Here is a 19,551-nt window from a genome sequence, read left to right on the forward strand (position 1 = left end):
GTTGTATTTTTTGTTTATTATGTGCCTATATGTTAGAGATGCACCGATTACAACTTTCTAGGCCGATTCCGATTTCCGATTTTCTTTGAGTTAGACCAGCCGATACCGATTTCATTTTTTCTAACCCCTTTACAGAACACACAAATATTTTTTTTCAATCTTTTCTTTAATAGAACATGTTTTGAACAGATAATGGATCACTATATAATAGAACTATATAAATTACTCCTGGTGTAGGACATTAACACATATCTGAAGTACAATGTTAGAACCATTTCCTCCTTTTCACATCCAATATCAACTAAAGAAATGTGATTTAGGTTTTTGGTGTCGTCCCTCCACGCCCTACTTTCTCCTTGCAGGTGTTGCATATTGCAAACTTGTTATCTTCTGCACACACGCTGAAGAATTCCCAAACAGCTGACATGTTGCAGGTTAATTCACGAGGTTCCCTACATGTTCAAGAATAGCGGCGCCACGCGCTTCACACCGCGAGCGGGTACGCGCCACACACGGCGGAGAAGTTGAGAGAAAGGAGAAAGAGAGCGTGCTGTGGCGTCCGTGCTTTGGCGTCCATGCTGTGGCGTCCGTGCTGTGGCGTCCGTGTGTGCGTGCGTCCTTGAGAACTGTAACTGGTATAACTTATGTTGTCAGTTAATTGGTGCGTTGACCAGCATGAAATCAGCATCAGACAGACCTGCTGGTCGCCGGTCATGGCCGAGCACGTGAAAACCGGCCAATTCTGGTCACCGGCCGGTCTATCGGTGCATCTCTACTATATGTATATTGTTGTCTCTATTGTACAGTATGTGTCTATATGGCCAATAAAACTGATTTAGATTATTATATATATTTTTAAATTGTTGGTACCATGGTTGTTAAAGATTTTTAAAAGTTAGGGAATGTAAAAAGAACGTTAGGGGAACGTTGGAGTTGGTCCGGTGGAGTTGGTCTCGCTCCGGGCGAGTCCCCCTAAATCTAGAGCGCTCCTTTAATGAGTCCTTTAGGAAACTCTAATACCTAAACAGGCAGAAACAGACCATAATAAGTTCAAGTGTATTGTCATGTGCATTTAAAAGTACAAAGTAAAGACATGCACACATACAAATTCTCACACAGAAACACCTCTCTCTCTTATCTCTGATGTTTCCTCTCGTCTCTGAAGAAGGTGTGAAGACACGTCAGCGTCTGTGGTTTTAGAGTCACGTAAAGGATGTTGATTACTGGACAGACAGCTGATGATGGAAAGTTTCTGATGGTGATGAGATAAAGAAGTCTTGTGTGTACCAGATAAAGAGCAGCTGCTGATGAGGGTTGGTGTAGAGCGTATATGAGCTGAGTGGTGTCAGTGTTTGTCGACCTCGGAGCAGAATGGCTGCAGTCACAGAGCTCTCCTTCCTGCTGTTTGCTCTCATCAACAACATCCATGCACAAGAATGGATCATCGTCCAAGAGGAAAGGACCAATTACACCTTCAAGCTCCCCGAGAACACCAACTCCTGCCTGATCTCCAGATCTGTTGGTGAGGAGAAGCTTGTCCTGTGGAACACCTCTGACCTCTGGTCCAACAGCTCCTCAGTACCTGAACACCTGAAACTACGACTTGACAGCGATGTGGATACTTCTTCTTACACCATCCTCAACCTGACCCTTCCAGACTCCGGCCCGTACCGAGAGGAGTATTGGACTGAGGGCAACGTGACGCATGACAACAACATCACTATTACTATTTGTACTTCAATAGATTGGCGCGATATCGAAGTGAGACTTGGAGAAACAGTGGACCTGCCATGTGAGGGAGCAGCTGATAATCTGGATGTCCAGTGGCTCAAACGGGACTCTAGATATGAGCAAGGAACATGGAGCAGAGTTTTTGGGGACAATACGACATCAGTGATGGACAATGTTAGAGGAAGATACCAAGTGGTGACAAACACATCAGCTCTTCATGTTTCCAACGTCACAAAAACAGACTTTACAGAGTACAACTGTCTGGTGATGAAACAACAGCAGTGTGTTAGCAGTTACATTGTATGGTTGATCCTACAGTCTGAGGTAATCTACCGCTCAGTGGGAGAGACCGCTGCGTTGTCGTGCACTATCGCTGACTCCACTGATGAACAGTCCCCACGTTGGTTTAATCGGTTCTCCACTGACCTAGAACTACTAAACCAGACTGTTCCTTCAGTAGACCAAAACTACTCGCTGGTGTTTTCATCTCTAATGTTAAATCACTCAGGTTGGTACTACTGTAAAGCCTCTATGATATTTCAAGATTATTATCTGGTGGTGTGCCCCAAATTTGGCCCCCCTGCTGTAGAGCTCTTCTCAGAGGGAGAAGAAGTCACTCTCAGATGCAGAGATTGGAGAAAGGGTGGGGGGCATGTTTGGTTTATCAAGTCACACCGAACAGAGGGAAGAATCTTTAGTGTAAGGTCTAAGAGAATGAGCAGAGTGAGCTGGTACCGTGATAATGGGAGTCTGGTTATCTCTAATATCTCAGTGGGAGATGCAGGAGAGTACTGGTGTGCAGTTATTGACCGAGATTATCAGTGTGTGTCAACAGAGAGAACTGTGTTAGTGTACATGGAGCCCTTTGGGATTTACTCCACCTTCTTCAAAGTGCGATGCTCAGTGCTCAGTGTCCTGCTGCTGATGCTCTGTGCTGCTGTAGTCGCTGTGAACCTGAGGACACGGAGAGGAGCGCAGCTTTCAGCTCACACACACACTTAATATGCATATATGATCATTTCATCATTGGCTTTAATACAGCCTGGTATACACTGGCTTTAATACAGCCTGGTATACACTGGCTTTAAAACAAGGGATGGGACACATTCATGCAGAGAAAACATTTAAACTAGAACACAAAAGACAAAAACAACAAACAGAAATGATGGGAAATAAGACATAAATACCCAATGATTATTAATATAATAATATTAAATAAGTTTTCAATGTTAGAAGTTAACCTTTGATGCTGACAGGGTGCAGATGTTCCCTTATTGTCTGTATTAGTATGTTGTGTATATATGTAGATTATGTTTATATTTATATATATATATATATATATATATATAATATTGTATATATATTGAGTTAGTTGATTTTTTCTTGACTGTGTGTGTGTGTGTGTGTGTGTGTGTGTGTGTCTCTATCTATAATCTATCGTCTGTATAATAAACATTATTAATGAACTATACAACTCGTTCTGATTGTGATTTCTGATTAATTATTATAATCAACATATCTCTGGGTCTGTAAAATGTTTCTTAAGTTAACTTCCAGTAAGTAAAGTTGACTTCTAGAACACATTTAGACACACATTAATCTGACCAAAGGGCTGAATAAAAGAACATTAAAATGTAAATATCAAAACCCAAAAAGAAGATCCCAACACCAACAACAAGCAGCAGTTCCCAAACCCAGAATGATGACATGATGAGACCAGATTGTCACGTTTAGTCACTGTGTCAAGTTTTTTTGTTTAGTTGGTTTCATGTTTTCTGTTGGTTTTCCCATTTCCTGTTTTATTTTGAAGTCTGTCTTTGTATTGACTATTTTGTCCTGAGTTTGTTCTTTGTCACCTTGGTGTTGACTGGGGAAATCTTTGACGCTTGTTTTGTTCCAATAAACCAAAGAAAAACATCCAAGAGAGTATTGTTGCGTCAGTAGATGGTCTTTTATTCCAACACGAAAAATAGTACGGATCCTTTATCTTATAAATAAATTATAAAGCAGACTGGATATTTTTAACTAAAGGAGCAGCGGTTCCTGTAGCAAGGTCAAAAAGCTGTGCGCTCCCCGTCAGCCACACCTCCACCCCCGTCACCTTCCTATTTAATATCTTCTGACCTGTAGAGGGCACAACTTAAGAAGAATAGGCAAAACATCATTATCATAAATTCAAACAAAATAAATGGTTAAAGAATGGCTACTACAGTCTTTTCTCCCTAGTCTTGTCTGGTTTACTTCCTGTCTTTTGGTTTTCCCGCCCTTGTGATTGTCTTATGTGTTTCACCTGTTCCCCAGCCTAGTGTCACCTGTTGCTTGTTCCCTCATTTACTCTGTGTATTTAGTCTATGTGTTTTTCCTTTACGTGTGTGGGAGCATTACTTCTGTTCGGTGTTGAGAGTCGTGTTGTGTGCTGTCGTCGTGGCTAATCTCTTGTGTTTTTTCCTTCCTGGTCTTCAAGCCTTTTGGGATTATTTTGTGTTTGCCTGCCTGCCAACCTCTGGACACTCTTAGTTGTAAGTTTTTGTTCAATAAACTCCTTTTTACCTGCATTTGGGTCCAAGCTCTGTCTATCCCTCAGCAAATCGTAACAGAATGCTCCCACCAAGTGTGGACCCAGCAGTTTTTGATTTTGAACCACATTTTCACCCCCTGGACTCTGATGGGGAATATATGATTAATTTCTTTCGTGGGCTGCATGAGAAGAACCCCATTTTTGCCAAGTACCTCATGGAGGTTCGGTGGCGGCCAGAGAGTTTGACCTTCCATACTCCGAGCCTGTCAATCCGCTAGAGCCTGAGCCGACCAGTGTACCTGAGCATGAGCTGACCAGTGTTCCAGAACCCCAGCTGAAGTGCAGCGGCCCAGAACTCCAGCTGATGTGCAGCTTTCCAGAGCCTCAACGGACCCGCCTTCCAGAGCTTCAGCTGATGAACAGTCCTCCAGAGCCCTCGGTATTGTGCAGCGGACCGGAGCCCTCGGTGTTGTGCAGCGGCCCCAAGCCCGTGCTGTCCAGCGGCCCCAAGTCAGAGTTGATTAGTGTTCCCGAGTTTCCTAGTGTTCCCGAGTTTTCTAGTGTTCTTGAGTTTTCTAGTGTTCCCGAGTTTTCTAGTGTTCCTGAGTTTTCTAGTGTTTCCGAGTTTTCTAGTGTTTTCGAGTTTTCTAGTGTTTCCAAGTTTTCTAGTGTTTCCGAGTTTTCTAGTGTTTCCGAGTTTTCTAGTGTTTTCGAGTTTTCTAGTGTTTCCAAGTTTTCTAGTGTTTTCGAGTTTTCGAGTTTTCTAGTGTTTCCGAGTTTTCTAGTGTTTTCGAGTTTTCTAGTGTTCCCAAGCTTCCTAGTGTCCCCGAGTCTTCTAGTGTCCCTGAGCCTTCTAGTGTTCCCAGGCTGTCCTGTCTCCCCGAGCTATTCAGTGCCCCAGAGTCCCAGCTGGCTAGCAGCTTCCCAGAATCCCGGTTGGCTAGCAGCCTCCCAGAATCCCGGCTGGCTAGCAGCCTCTCTGAACCCCGGCTGACTAGCAGCCTTCCAGAACCTCCGCTGACGTGCAGCTTTCCAGAACCTCCGCAGACGTCCAGCCGTCCAGAGTCTCGGCTGACATGACCGCTCTTCAAGAGTCTTCCAGTCGTCCAGAGTCTTCGATGACAGCTCTTCTAGAGTCTTCCAGTCGTCCAGAGTCTTCGATGACAGCTCTTCAGGAGTCTTCCAGTCGTCCAGAGTCTTCGATGACCGTTCTAACGGAGTCTGCATCGGCTGACCTCCCAGACTCTACGTCGGCTGACCTCCCAGACTCTACGTCGGCTGACCTCCCAGACTCTACGTCGACTGACCTCCCAGAGTCTACGTCGACTGACCTTCTAAAGTCTACATCGACCGCTCTCCCTGAATGTTCGTTTACGGACGATCATGAGACTGTGCCGTGTGAGTCTGTGCCGTGTGGCGCCTCAGAGACTGTGCCGTGTGGCGCCTTAGAGACTGTGCTGTGTGGCGCCTCAGAGACTTTGCCGTTGCCCAGCTTCCCAGAGACTCCTGTCCCCGTGTTTTGTCGGTGGTCTCGGCCGACTCCTGCTGCCCGTGTTTTGTCGGTGGTCCGGCCGACTCCTGACCCTCTTGCCTTGTTATCTGTTACTGATCCTGTTGCCTTTTTGGCGGACACTGGCTCAGCTGACCCGTCGCCTGTCTTCAGCCCAGCTGACCCGTCGCCTGTCTTCAGGCCAGCTGACCCGTCGCCTGTCTTCAGCCCAGCTGACCTGTCGCCTGTCTTCAGCCCAGCTGCCCCTTCACCTACTCAGCCTGCCTGGTCTTCAGAAGGGATTTGCCTTCGCAGACGTCCTTCAGAGGGGATTCGCCTTCGCCGCCAGCCTTCAGAAGGGATTCACCTTCGCCGCCGGTCTTCAGAAGGGATTCGCCTTCGCCGACGGCCTCCAGAGGGGATTCATCTTCGTCGCCGACCTGCTCGGCCTTCAGAGGGGTTTCGCCTTCGCCGCCGGCTGCCAGAGGGATATTGCCTTCGCTGCCAGTCTCCAGAGGGGTATTGCCTTCGCCGCCAACCTGCTCGGTCTTCAGAGGGGTTTCGCCTTCGCAGACATCGCCTTCGTCGCCGACGGTCTCCAGAGGGTTTTTGTCTTCATCGCAGACCTCTAGAGAGTCTTCACGGTTCTGTCCGTCCTCCCGAGGGACTCCGCCTTCGCTGTCCTGCTCAACCTCCAGAGAGTCTTCGCCTTCGCCGTCCTGCTCAGCCTCCAGAAGGTCTCCGCCTTCGCCGTCGTCTTCCTGAGAGTCTTCGCTGTCCTGCTCGGCCGCCAGAGGGGTTCCGCCTTCGCTGCTGTCTGCAGCCCCGGACCCCGTGCCTAGCTGGCCACAGCAATTCGGTCCCCAAGCCCCACTGTTCTCGGTTCCTGAGTTCCCACAAACCTCAGTTCCCTAACCCTGTTGACCCTTCCGTGGGTTGACTTTTGTTCGTTCCTCCTCCGTACCCCCTCCGCCCTCCCTGGGCCTTTTTGCCCTATTCTGTGGACAATTTTTTTGTTTAATTTTTTAAGGGCCGTCTGGTAGCCGTCCATTGAGGGAGGGGTACTGTCACGTTTAGTCACTGTGTCAAGTTTCTTTGTTTAGTTGGTTTCATGTTTTCTGTTGGTTGTCCCATTTCCTGTTTTATTTTGAAGTCTGTCTTTTCTCCGTAGTCTTGTCTGGTTTACTTCCTGTCTTTTGGTTTTCCCGCCCTTGTGATTGTCTTATGTGTTTCACCTGTTCCCCAGCCTAGTGTCACCTGTTGCTTGTTCCCTCATTTACTCTGTGTATTTAGTCTATGTGTTTTTCCTTTACGTGTGTGGGAGCATTACTTCTGTTCGGTGTTGAGAGTCGTGTCGTGTCATGTGTTGTGTGCTGTCGTCGTGGCTAGTCTCTTGTGTTTTTTGCTTCCTGGTCTTCAAGCCTTTTGGGATTATGAAATAAAAGGTGTTGTACTTTGTCTCAGCTACAGCTCTGAGTCTCTCCCTCTGCTCCCGTTTCACTCACCACTGAGTCTCACTTCATGTCCCGCCCACAGCACTATCTGGTTGGTAGATGGTAGATGAGACTAGATTGTGATTGGACCGACAGCTACTCACTGCACTTCACGAATTCACCGTAGAGACTTCGGTAGACATAGCCCTGAGCCACTGAACCTCAAGGCATTCTCCCAGCATGTATTACAGTTTTTCTTGATTGCTTTGATGCAGCAGTCAACTCAAACTCCACATCTTTCAAAACAGTTCACACACAGGCCTAAACAGAGGCACTCATGGTCAAAATGACACATTTTGTTTGTAAAAGGCTCTAACCGTGCCAAAAAATTTAAAATATGCAGCAAAAGAAAATTTTGCCTTCAAACAACACAACTTGCAAACAAGTGTATGAGCTCTTCCAGTCAACCATTACACAGTGGACAACAAAATACTAAATACAGCACTCAGTGTGAATCAGTGAATCAGTGTACCATTGCTGGTCATTGTAGCCTATTACTCTACGTAGCTTTCATGCCAGTTACATTTGTTGACAAATTTGCCTTCTTGCATGGGGGGGGGGGATGTGTCCATCCAATGAGAAAGGGTTAACACATTTGCAAGAGGTGTCTTCTGCTCTCGACCATCACCGAGCAGCAGGAGTTCAACATGACTCTCGGTCAACAAAATGGTAATTAAGTGGCCATAGTCCTGCCCTACCATGCCCTAAGATAACACTATATAATTGCATAAATTCAAATATCATTATAACTGAACTGACTTCTCTTACAAAATGAGATTGTACAAGCTCTCCACTTTGTTCTTCATGTGTAATTTGTATTTCTATGTCTTACAGCAACTTTTCCTGACAACCCTTGGAGGTTCGACCGGAGGTTCTGCCATCCGTCGCGTGCTACTGCAAGTGGCAACCAATGACGTTCTAACACCGTATAGCCTGCAGGGTAGAAAGACAAAGAAGGCCTTTCAGAACCTGACAATCTGCAGGGTTATAACAGGCAGGTGTTATCTTATTGTTTACATCAGTATTATGCTTAGCTTGGCTGATAAGAGGTTTTAATTTGACTTGTAACTTTGCTTCATTTTGACTTCTACTCTAGCGGCCTCCCAGAAAAACTTCCCCGCGCTGACTGCAGCAGACGTGGAGGACCCCACAGTGCTGCCCCCCCCTCCCCTCACAATATCCAACAGCCCAGTGTCAAAGGTGGACTCATTCAAGTTTCTGGGCTCCATCATTTCCCAGGACCTGAAGTGGGAGTCCAACATCAACGCCATCCTTAAGAAGGCTCAGCAGAGGATGTACAGTACTTCCTACGGCAACTGCAGAAACATGGCCTACCAAAAGAGCTATTGGCCATTTTCTACACTGCTGCCATCCTCCTGCCTCGTCCCCTCTGGCAGGCCCTACAGATCCCTGCACACACAAACAACCAGACACAAGAACAGCTTCTTTCCCACTGCCATCACTCTCCTGAACTGCTGATAAGTGGAGTCATCCTCTCTTTGGCCATTCACCTACACATTACATACTTTATCATTCCAATATGCATCTTGCACACTACATTTACACTATTACTTTACTCTACTCCATGTGTACTTGTATTGATATTATGTGTTATTTGTATAGTTGTATTTTTTGTATATTATGTGCCTATATAGTAGAGATGCACCGATTACAACTTTCTAGGCCGATTCCGATTTCCGATTTTCTTTGCGTTAGGCCAGCCGATACCGATTTCATTTTTTCTAACCCCTTTACAGAACACACAAATATTTTTTTTAATCTTTCAACATGTGTTGAACAGATAATGGATCACTATATAATAGAACTACATAAATTACTCCTGGTGTGGGACATTCACACACATCTAAAGAGCAATGTTAGAACCATTTCATTCTTTTCACATCCAATATCCAACTAAAGAAATGTGATGTTGGTTTTTGGTGTCGTCCCTCCATGCCCTACTTTCTCCTTGCAGGTGTTGCATATTGCAAACTTGTTATCTTCTGCACACACGCTGAAGAATTCCCAAACAGCTGACATGTTGCAGGTTAATTCATGAGGTTCCTACATGTGGAGAATAGCGCCGACACACGCTTCACACCGCGAGCGGGTACGCGCCACACACGCCGGAGAAGTTGAGAGAAAGGAGAAAGAGAGCGTGCTGTGGGGTCCGTGCTGTGGCGTCCGTGCTGTGGCGTCCGTGTGTGTGTGCGTCCTTGAGAACTGTAACTGGTATAACTTATGTTGTCAGTTAATTGGAGCGTTGACCAGCATGAAATCACCATATGTCAGACTGACCTGCCGGTCGCCGGTCATGGCCGAGCACGTGAAAACTGGCCAATTCTGGTCTGTCGGTACATCTCTACTATATGTATATTGTTGTCTCTATTGTACAGTATGTGTCTATATGGCCAATAAAACTGATTTAGATTATTATATATATTTTTAAATTGTTGGTACCATGGTTGTTAAAGTTTTTTAAAAGTTAGGGAATGTAAAGAAGAACGTTAGGGGAACGTTGGAGTTGGTCCGGTGGAGTTGGTCTCGCTCCGGGCGAGTCCCCCTAAATCTAGAGCGCTCCTTTAATGAGTCCTTTAGGAAACTCTAATACCTAAACAGGCAGAAAAGGACTATAATAAGTTCAAGTGTATTGTCATGTGCATTTAAAAGTACAAAGTAAAGACATGCACACATACAAATTCTCACACAGAAACACCCCCCTGCCCCCCCTCTCTCTTATCTCTGATGTTTCCTCTCGTCTCTGAAGGTGTGAAGACACGTCAGCGTCTGTGGTTTTAGAGTCACGTAAAGGATGGTGATTACTGGATAGAGAGCTGATGCTGCAAAGTTTCTGATGATGATGAGATAAAGAAGTCATGTGTGTACCAGATAAAGAGCAGCTGCTGATGAGGGTTGGTGTAGAGCGTATATGAGCTGAGTGGTGTCAGTGTTTGTCGACCTCGGAGCAGAATGGCTGCAGTCACAGAGCTCTCCTTCCTGCTGTTTGCTCTCATCAACAACATCCATGCACAAGAACGGGTCATCATCCGACAGAAAGGACACCCTTACACCTTCAAGCTCCCCGAGAACACCAACTCCTGCCTGATCTCCAGATCTGTTGGTGAGGAGAAGCTTGTCCTGTGGAACACCTCTGACCTCTGGTCCAACAGCTCCTCAGTACCTGAACACCTGAAACAACGACTTGACAGCGATGTGGATCCTTCTTCTTACACCATCCTCAACCTGACCCATTCAGACTCCGGCCCGTACCGAGAGGAGTGTTGGACTGAGGGCAACGTGACGCATGACAACAACATCACTATTACTGTTTGTACTACTTCAAGAGATCGGATATATATCACAGCGAGAGTTGGAGAACCAGTGGACCTGCCATGTGAGGAAGCAGCTGATAATCTGGATGTCCAGTGGATCAAACGGGACTCTAGATATGATTATGAAACATGGAGCAGAGTTTTTGGGGACAATACGACATCAGTGATGGACAATGTTAGAGGAAGATACCAAGTGGTGACAAACACATCAGCTCTTCATGTTTCCAACGTCAGAGCAACAGACCTTACAAACTACAACTGTCTGGTCATGAACCAACAGCAGTGTGTTAGCAGTTACTCTGTAGAGTTGAGACTACCGTTGTATGAGATGATCTACCGCTCAGTGGGAGAGACCGCTGTGTTGCCGTGCACTATCACTGACTCCACTGATGAACAGCCCCCACTTTGGTCTAGTCTGATCTCCTTTGACCTAGGACAACTAAACCAGACTGTTCCTTCAGTAGACCAAAACTACTCGCTGGTGTTTTCATCTCTGATGTTAAATCACTCAGGTCTGTACTCCTGTGAAGCCTCTATGAGATGGCAACAGTATAAGCTGGTGGTGTGTCCCAAATTTGCCCCCCCTGCTGTAGAGCTCTTCTCAGAGGGAGAAGAAGTCACTCTCAGATGCAGAGATTGGGGAAAGGGTAGGGGACCATGCTTGGTTTATCAAGTCGAATCGAACAGAGGGAAGAATCTTTAGTGTAGAGTCTGACCAGAGAATGAGCAGAGTGAACAGGTACCGTGATAATTGGAGCCTGGTTATCTCTAATATCTCAGTGAGAGACGCAGGAGAGTACTGGTGTGTAGTTTTTGATAATGATTATCAGTGTGAATCAACAGAGAGAACTGTGTTAGTGTACATGGAGCCCTTTGGAATTTACTCCACCTTCTTCAAAGTGCGATGCTCAGTGCTCAGTGTCCTGCTGCTGATGCTCTGTGCTGCTGTAGTCGCTGTGAACCTGAGGACACGGAGAGGAGCGCAGCTTTCAGCTCACACACACACTTAATATGCATATATGATCATTTCATCATTGGCTTTAAAACAGCCTGGTATACACTGGCTTTAAAACAAGGGATGGGACACATTCATGCAGAGAAAACATTTAAACTAGAACACAAAATACAAAAACAACAAACAGAAATGATGGGAAATAAGACATAAATACCCAATGATTATTATAATAATAATATTAAATAAGTTTTCAATGTTAGAAGTTAACCTTTGATGCTGACAGGGTGCAGATGTTCCCTTATTGTCTGTATTAGTATGTTGTGTATATATGTAGATAATGTTTTATATATATATATATATATATATATATATATAATATTGTATATATATTGAGTTAGTTGATCTTTTCTTGACTGTGTGTGTGTGTGTGTGTGTGTGTGTGTGTGTGTGTGTGTGTGTGTGTGTGTGTGTGTGTGTTCCAGATGTTGTATTTTAAATCTAAAGATTATGTGATGTTGTATATTATATATGAAGGAATATGAATTGTCTTTAATGCATTTATAATAGTTGTATCTTGCAGCGTTGTCAGTGTTATAAACGTGTTATTATATCTTGGTCTATATCTATAATCTATCGTCTGTATAATAAACATTATTAATGAACTATACAACTCGTTCTGATTGTGATTTCTGATTAATTATTATAATCAACACATCTCTGGGTCTGTAAAATGTTTCTTAAGTTAACTTCCAGTAAGTAAAGTTGACTTCTAGAACACATTTAGACACACATTAATCTGACCAAAGGGCTGAATAAAAGAACATTAAAATGTAAATATCAAAACCCAAAAAGAAGATCCCAACACCAACAACAAGCAGCAGTTCCCAAACCCAGAATGATGACATGATGAGACCAGATTGTCACGTTTAGTCACTGTGTCAAGTTTCTTTGTTTAGTTGGTTTCATGTTTTCTGTTGGTTTTCCCATTTCCTGTTTTATTTTTATTTTCTTTGTAGTGACTATTTTGTCCTGAGTTTGTTCTTTGTCACCTTGGTGTTGACTGGGGAAATCTTTGACGCTTGTTTTGTTCCAATAAACCAAAGAAAAACATCCAAGAGAGTATTGTTGCATCAGTAGATGGTCTTTTATTCCAACACGAAAAATAGTACGGATCCTTTATCTTATAAATAAATTATAAGGCAGACTGGATATTTTTAACTAAAGGAGCAGCGGTTCCTGAAGCAAGGTCAAAAAGCTGTGCGCTCCCCGTCAGCCACACCTCCACCCCCGTCAACTTCCTATTTAATATCTTCTGACCTGTAGAGGGCACAACTTAAGAAGAATAGGCAAAACATCATTATCATAAATTCAAACAAAATAAATGGTTAAAGAATGGCTACTACAGTCTTTTCTCCCTAGTCTTGTCATGTTTACTTCCTGTCTTTTGGTTTTCCCGCCCTTGTGATTGTCTTATGTGTTTCACCTGTTCCCCAGTCTAGTGTCACCTGTTGCTTGTTCCCTCATTTACTCTGTGTATTTAGTCTATGTGTTTTTCCTTTACGTGTGTGGGAGCATTACTTCTGTTCGGTGTTGAGAGTCGTGTCGTGTCATGTGTTGTGTGCTGTCGTCGTGGCTAGTCTCTAGTGTTTTTTCCTTCCTGGTCTTCTAGCCTTTTGGGATTATTTTGTGTTTGCCTGCCTGCCAAACTCTGGACACTCTTAGTTGAAAGTTTTTGTTCAATAAACTCCTTTTTACCTGCATTTGGGTCCAAGCTCTGTCTATCCCTCAGCAAATCGTAACAGAATGCTCCCACCAAGTGTGGACCCAGCAGTTTTTGATTTTGAACCACATTTTCACCCCCTGGACTCTGATGGGGAATATATGATTAATTTCTTTCGTGGGCTGCATGAGAAGAACCCCATTTTTGCCAAGTACCTCATGGAGGTTCGGTGGCGGCCAGAGAGTTAATCTGCGGCCTGTCAATCCGCTAGAGCCTGAGCCGACCAGTGTACCTGAGCATGAGCTGACCAGTGTTCCAGAACCCCAGCTGAAGTGCAGCGGCCCAGAACTCCAGCTGATGTGCAGCTTTCCAGAGCCTCAACGGTCCCGCCTTCCAGAGCTTCAGCTGATGAACAGTCCTCCAGAGCCCTCGGTACTGTGCAGCAGACCGGAGCCCTCGGTGTTGTGCAGCGGACCGGAGCCCTAGGTGTTGTGCAGCGGCCCCAAGCCCGTGCTGTCCAGCGGCCCCAAGTCAGAGTTGATTAGTGTTCCCGAGTTTCCTAGTGTTCCCGAGTTTCCTAGTGTTCCCGAGTTTTCTAGTTTTCCTGAGTTTTCTAGTGTTTCCGAGTTTTCTAGCGTTTTCGAGTTTTCTAGTGTTCCCAAGCTTCCTAGTGTCCCCGAGTCTTCTAGTGTCCCTGAGCCTTCTAGTGTTCCCAGGCTGTCCTGTCTCCCCGAGCTATTCAGTGCTCCAGAGTCCCAGCTGGCTAGCAGCTTCCCAGAATCCCGGTTGGCTAGCAGCCTCCCAGAATCCCGGAGGGCTAGCAGCCTCTCTGAACCCCGGCTGACTAGCAGCCTTCCAGAACCTCCGCTGACGTGCAGCCTTCCAGAACCTCCGCTGACGTGCAGCTTTCCAGAACCTTCGCAGACGTCCAGCCATCCAGAGTCTCGGCTGACATCCAGCCGTCCAGGGTCTTCGATGACCGCTCTTGTATATCACTGACAACACCAGTGAAACATTCATTCAGCTTTTCTCGTCCACACCCACCCTCACTGGGGTCTCAGTCACTGAGCTTGTAGACAATTTCAATTGTAAAATTACAAATGTTATTGATGCCATTGCTCCCATTAAGGTAAAAACTGTCTCTGATAAGAAAAGATCTCCATGGAGAAATGCCATACTGGTAAGAACAGAAAAAAGAGAGTGTCGAAAAGCAGAACGCAGGTGGCGAAAAACTAATCTCCAGGTCCACTACAACACTTTTAAAGAGAGACTTCGCATTTATAATTTGGAACTGAGGAATGCAAGGCGGTCCTTCTTCTCGGACATCATTGCCAAAAACAATAATAATTCACATGCTTTGTTTGCTACTGTTGATAGGTTAACAAACCCTCCAGTACCAGTAGCATCGGAACTTTTATCCACAAAGGCCTGCAATGATTTTGCCACCTTCTTCAATGACAAAATTCAGAAAATTAGACAAACAGTCAGTGCTTCCATATCGAGTACAGGGTATGTGTTGTCACAGTGTCCAGGCAAAACAGATTCCAATATGACCCAATTTCATATGATTAACCGTAAAAACCTGGAGGACATTATACAACATCTGAAAACCTCCTCCTGCTGCCTTGATATTCTACCAACGGGCCTTTTCAAAAATGTTGCAAATTGTTTGGTTACAGATCTTCTACAGATTGTAAACACGTCTCTTCTCGCAGGTATCTTCCCACAGGCCCTGAAAACTGCAGTCATTAAGCCACTCTTAAAAAAGAACAATCTAGACACGTCACTAATGAGCAACTATAGGCCGATATCAAACCTTCCATTTTTAAGTAAAATCATTGAAAAAACAGTTTCTCAACAACTCAACCTTTTCTTGTCACTAAACAACAGTTTTGATGCCTTCCAGTCGGGTTTTCGACCACACCACAGCACTGAGACAGCTCTTGTTAAAGTCTTTAATGACATCCACTTAAACACAGATAGTGGCAAAATTTCAGTCTTGGTATTACTTGATCTCAGTGCTGCATTTGATACGGTCGACCATGACATATTACTAGACCGATTGGAAAACTGGGTTGGCATTTCTGGCTCAGTACTAAAGTGGTTTGAGTCTTATTTAAAGAATAGGGACTACTTTGTGTCTATAGGGAATTATACATCTGAGCATACAAATATGACGTGCGGAGTTCCCCAAGGCTCAGTTCTGGGGCCTCTCCTGTTTAACATCTACATGCTTCCACTGGCTCAAATTATGGAAAACAACAAAATAAGTTACCATAGTTATGCGGATGACACACAACTTTATATAACCTTATCGCCAGGGCACTATAGTCCAATACAACAACTGACTAAGTGCATTGAACAAATTAACGACTGGATGTGCCAGAACTTTCTTAAATTAAATGAAGAAAAAACTGAGGTGGTTGTTTTTGGAGCAAAAGAGGAACGATTAAAAGTCAGCACTCAGCTTCAAACGATAATGTTAACAACAACAGACAAAGCCAGAAATCTTGGTGTAGTCATGGACTTAGACCTGAATTTTAACAGCCACATTAAGACAATTACAAAGTCAGCCTATTACCACCTTAAAAATATATCAAGGGTTAAAGGACTTATGTCTCAGCAGGACTTGGAAAAACTTGTCCATGCTTTTATCTTCAGTAGACTTGACTGCTGTAACGGAGTATTTACAGGTCTCCCTAAAAAATCAATCAGACAGCTGCAGCTGATTCAGAACGCTGCTGCTCGAGTCCTCACTAAGACCAAGAAAGTGGATCACATCACGCCAGTACTGAAGTCTCTACACTGGCTTCCAGTGCCTCAAAGAATTGATTTCAAAATACTTTTGTTGGTTTATAAATCACTAAACGGTTTAGGGCCTAAATACATTTCTGATCTGCTAGTACAGTATGAACCACCCAGACCTCTCAGGTCGTCTGGGACAGGTCTGCTTGTTGTCCCCAGAGTCAGAACTAAACAGGGGGAAGCAGCGTTTAGTTTCTATGCTCCACATATCTGGAACAAACTCCCAGAAAACTGCAGGTCTGCCGCAACTCTCAGTTCTTTTAAATCAAGGCTGAAGACCTATCTATTTGATGTTGCCTTTCTTTAAATAACTGTTCATTTGTTATATTACAAGTGACATTCTCTTGCAGAAACGGGCATATATCTGATTAATTCTCTGACACAGCATGGCAAGGGAATAACAGAAGAGTCAGATGTCGGGCTGATCAAGAGTTAGAAGAAGAAAACTAACTAAAATTAGGCAGAAGGCCTAAATACAAATAGACTAACATACTCCAAGGGGGTCCCTGTCTATTTAGAGACAGACTGCAGAAGGAAATAAGATAGTTTAAGAAAAAGTTCTTGACTACTGAAAGGTTTTTGTCTGCAGGGCTGTACCGGGTTTTTACAAGGTTTGCCGAAAAAAGAACCGAGCCTTGTGGTGACGATCACATTGTAAGGAAAAAGTATACTAGCTTCTGTTATTATGAGTAATGAAAGCTCAAAGCCGTGCGAAGCATCTGGGCCCATCATGGGTGAGATGGTTGGAAAAATATGGACCTGACTGCTTGAGATGTTTGTCATATTGGTAAAAATGGAACACTAAGTACAAACAAAGACTGAAGTTGCATTGTTGACACTGTATAACAATCTATATAAGCATATAAAGAGAAATTCCTATTTTATCTGCTTTTATATATTTAACTGTTTTAATTGCTCTTTAATGTTTCATTTCTTATACTGCACTGTAACTTTTATTCTTGTATTTTATCTGTTTTAAATTTTTTATTCTGTTTTCATGTAAAGCACTTTGAATTGCCCTGTTGCTGAAATGTGCTATACAAATAAAGCTGCCTTGCCTTGCCTTGCCTTGCCTTCAAGAGTCTTCCAGTCGTCCAGAGTCTTCGATGACAGCTCTTCAGGAGTCTTCCAGTCATCCAGAGTCTTCGATGACCGTTCTCCCGGAGTCTGCGTCGGCTGACCTCCCAGAATCTACGTCGGCTGACCTCCTAGACTCTACGTCGGCTGACCTCCCAGACTCCACGTCGACTGACCTCCCAGAGTCTACGTCAACTGACCTTCTAAAGTCTACATCGACCGCTCTCCCTGAATGTTCATTTACGGACGATCATGAGACTGTGCCGTGTGAGTCTGTGCCGTGTGGCACCTCAGAGACTGTGCCGTGTGGCGCCTTAGAGACTGTGCCGTGTGGCGCCTCAGAGACTTTGCCGGTGCCCAGCTTCCCAGAGACTCCTGTCCCCGTGGTTTGTCGGTGGTCTTGGCCGACTCCTGCTGCCCGTGTTTTGTTGGTGGTCCGGCCGACTCCTGACCCTCTTGCCTTGTTACCTGTTACTGATCCTGTTGCCTTGTTGGCGGACACTGGCTCAGCTGACCCGTCGCCTGTCTTCAGGCCAGCTGACCCGTCGCCTGTCTTCAGCCCAGCTGACCTGTCGCCTGTCTTCAGCCCAGCTGCCCCTTCACCTACTCAGCCTGCCTGGTCTTCAGAAGGGATTTGCCTTCGCAGACGGCCTCCACAGGGGTTTCGCAATCACGGACGGCCTTCAGAGGGGATTTCGCCTTCGCCGCCGGCCTTCAGAAGGGATTCGCCTTCGCCGCCGGTCTTCAGAAGGGATTCGCCTTTGCCGACGGCCTCCAGAGGGGATTCATCTTCGTCGCCGACCTGCTCGGCCTTCAGAGGGGTTTCGCCTTCGCTGCCGGCTGCCAGAGGGATATTGCCTTCGCTGCCAGTCTCCAGAGGGGTATTGCCTTCGCCGCCAACCTGCTCGGTCTTCAGAGGGGTTTCGCCTTCGCAGACATCGCCTTCGTTGCCGACGGTCTCCAGAGGATTTTTGTCTTCACCGCAGACCTCCAGAGAGTCTTCACGGTTCTGTCCGTCCCCCCGAGGGACTCCGCCTTTGCTGTCCTGCTCAACCTCCAGAGTCTTCGCCTTCGCCGTCCTGCTCAGCCTCCAGAAGGTTTCCGCCTTCGCTGTCGTCTTCCTGAGAGTCTTCGCTGTCCTGCTCAGCCGCCAGAGGGGTTCCGCCTTCGCTGCTGTCTGCAGCCCCGGACCCCGTGCCTAGCTGGCCACAGCAATTCGGTCCCCAAGCCCCACTGTTCTCGGTTCCTGAGTTCCCACAAACCTCAGTTCCCTAACCCCGTTGACTCTTTTCCTCCCTTCGCCCTTCCGTGGGTTGACTTTTGTTCGTTCCTCCTCCGTACCCCCTCCGCCCTCCCTGGGCCTTTTTGCCCTATTCTGTGGACAATTTTTTTGTTTTCTTTTTTAAGGGCCGTCTGGTAGCAGTCCCTTGAGGGAGGGGTACTGTCACGTTTAGTCACTTTGTCAAGTTTCTTTGTTTAGTTGGTTTCATGTTTTCTGTTGGTTGTCCCATTTCCTGTTTTATTTTGAAGTCTGTCTTTTCTCCGTAGTCTTGTCTGGTTTACTTCCTGTCTTTTGGTTTTCCCGCCCTTGTGATTGTCTTATGTGTTTCACCTGTTCCCCAGCCTAGTGTCACCTGTTGCTTGTTCCCTCATTTACTCTGTGTATTTAGTCTATGTGTTTTTCCTTTACGTGTGTGGGAGCATTACTTCTGTTCGGTGTTGAGAGTCGTGTCGTGTCATGTGTTGTGTGCTGTCGTCGTGGCTAGTCTCTTGTGTTTTTTGCTTCCTGGTCTTCAAGCCTTTTGGGATTATGAAATAAAAGGTGTTGTACTTTGTCTCAGCTACAGCTCTGAGTCTCTCCCTCTGCTCCCGTTTCACTCACCACTGAGTCTCACTTCATGTCCCGCCCACAGCACTATCTGGTTGGTAGATGGTAGATGAGACTAGATTGTGATTGGACCGACAGCTACTCACTGCACTTCACAAATTCACCGTAGAGACTTCGGTAGACACGGCCCTGAGCCACTGAACCTCAAAGCATTCTCCCAGCATGTATTACAGTTTTTCTTGATTGCTTTGACGCAGCAGTCAACTCAAACTCCACATCTTTCAAAACAGTTCACACACAGGCCGAAACAGTGGCACTCATGGTCAAAATGACACATTTTGTTTGTAAAAGGCTTTAACCGTGCCAAAACATTTAAAATATGCAGCAAAAGAAAATTTTGCCTTCAAACAACACAACTTGCAAACAAGTGTATGAGCTCTTCCAGTCAACCATTACACAGTGGACAACAAAATACTAAATACAGCACTCAGTGTGAATCAGTGAATCAGTGTACCATTGCTGGTCATTGTAGCCTATTACTCTACGTAGCTTTCATGCCAGTGACATTTGTTGACAAATTTGCCTTCTTGCAAAGAATTGGAT

The 19,551-nt window shown here is 45.3% G+C and overlaps 1 protein-coding gene across 1 annotated transcript; it reads left to right on the forward strand.

Annotated features, from left to right (window-relative positions):
• Positions 1–1,376: 1,376 nt before the first annotated feature.
• Positions 1,377–13,724, forward strand: LOC118495435. Its single transcript, XM_036003140.1, has 3 exons — positions 1,377–2,462; positions 12,535–12,551; positions 13,510–13,724. Exons 1-3 carry the CDS (start codon positions 1,897–1,899, stop codon positions 13,722–13,724), a joined length of 798 nt encoding a protein of 265 aa, XP_035859033.1. The 5' UTR covers positions 1,377–1,896.
• Positions 13,725–19,551: the final 5,827 nt, after the last annotated feature.

This window comes from Sander lucioperca, chromosome 7, assembly GCF_008315115.2.
Source record: "Sander lucioperca isolate FBNREF2018 chromosome 7, SLUC_FBN_1.2, whole genome shotgun sequence".
Lineage (NCBI taxonomy): Eukaryota > Metazoa > Chordata > Actinopteri > Perciformes > Percidae > Sander > Sander lucioperca.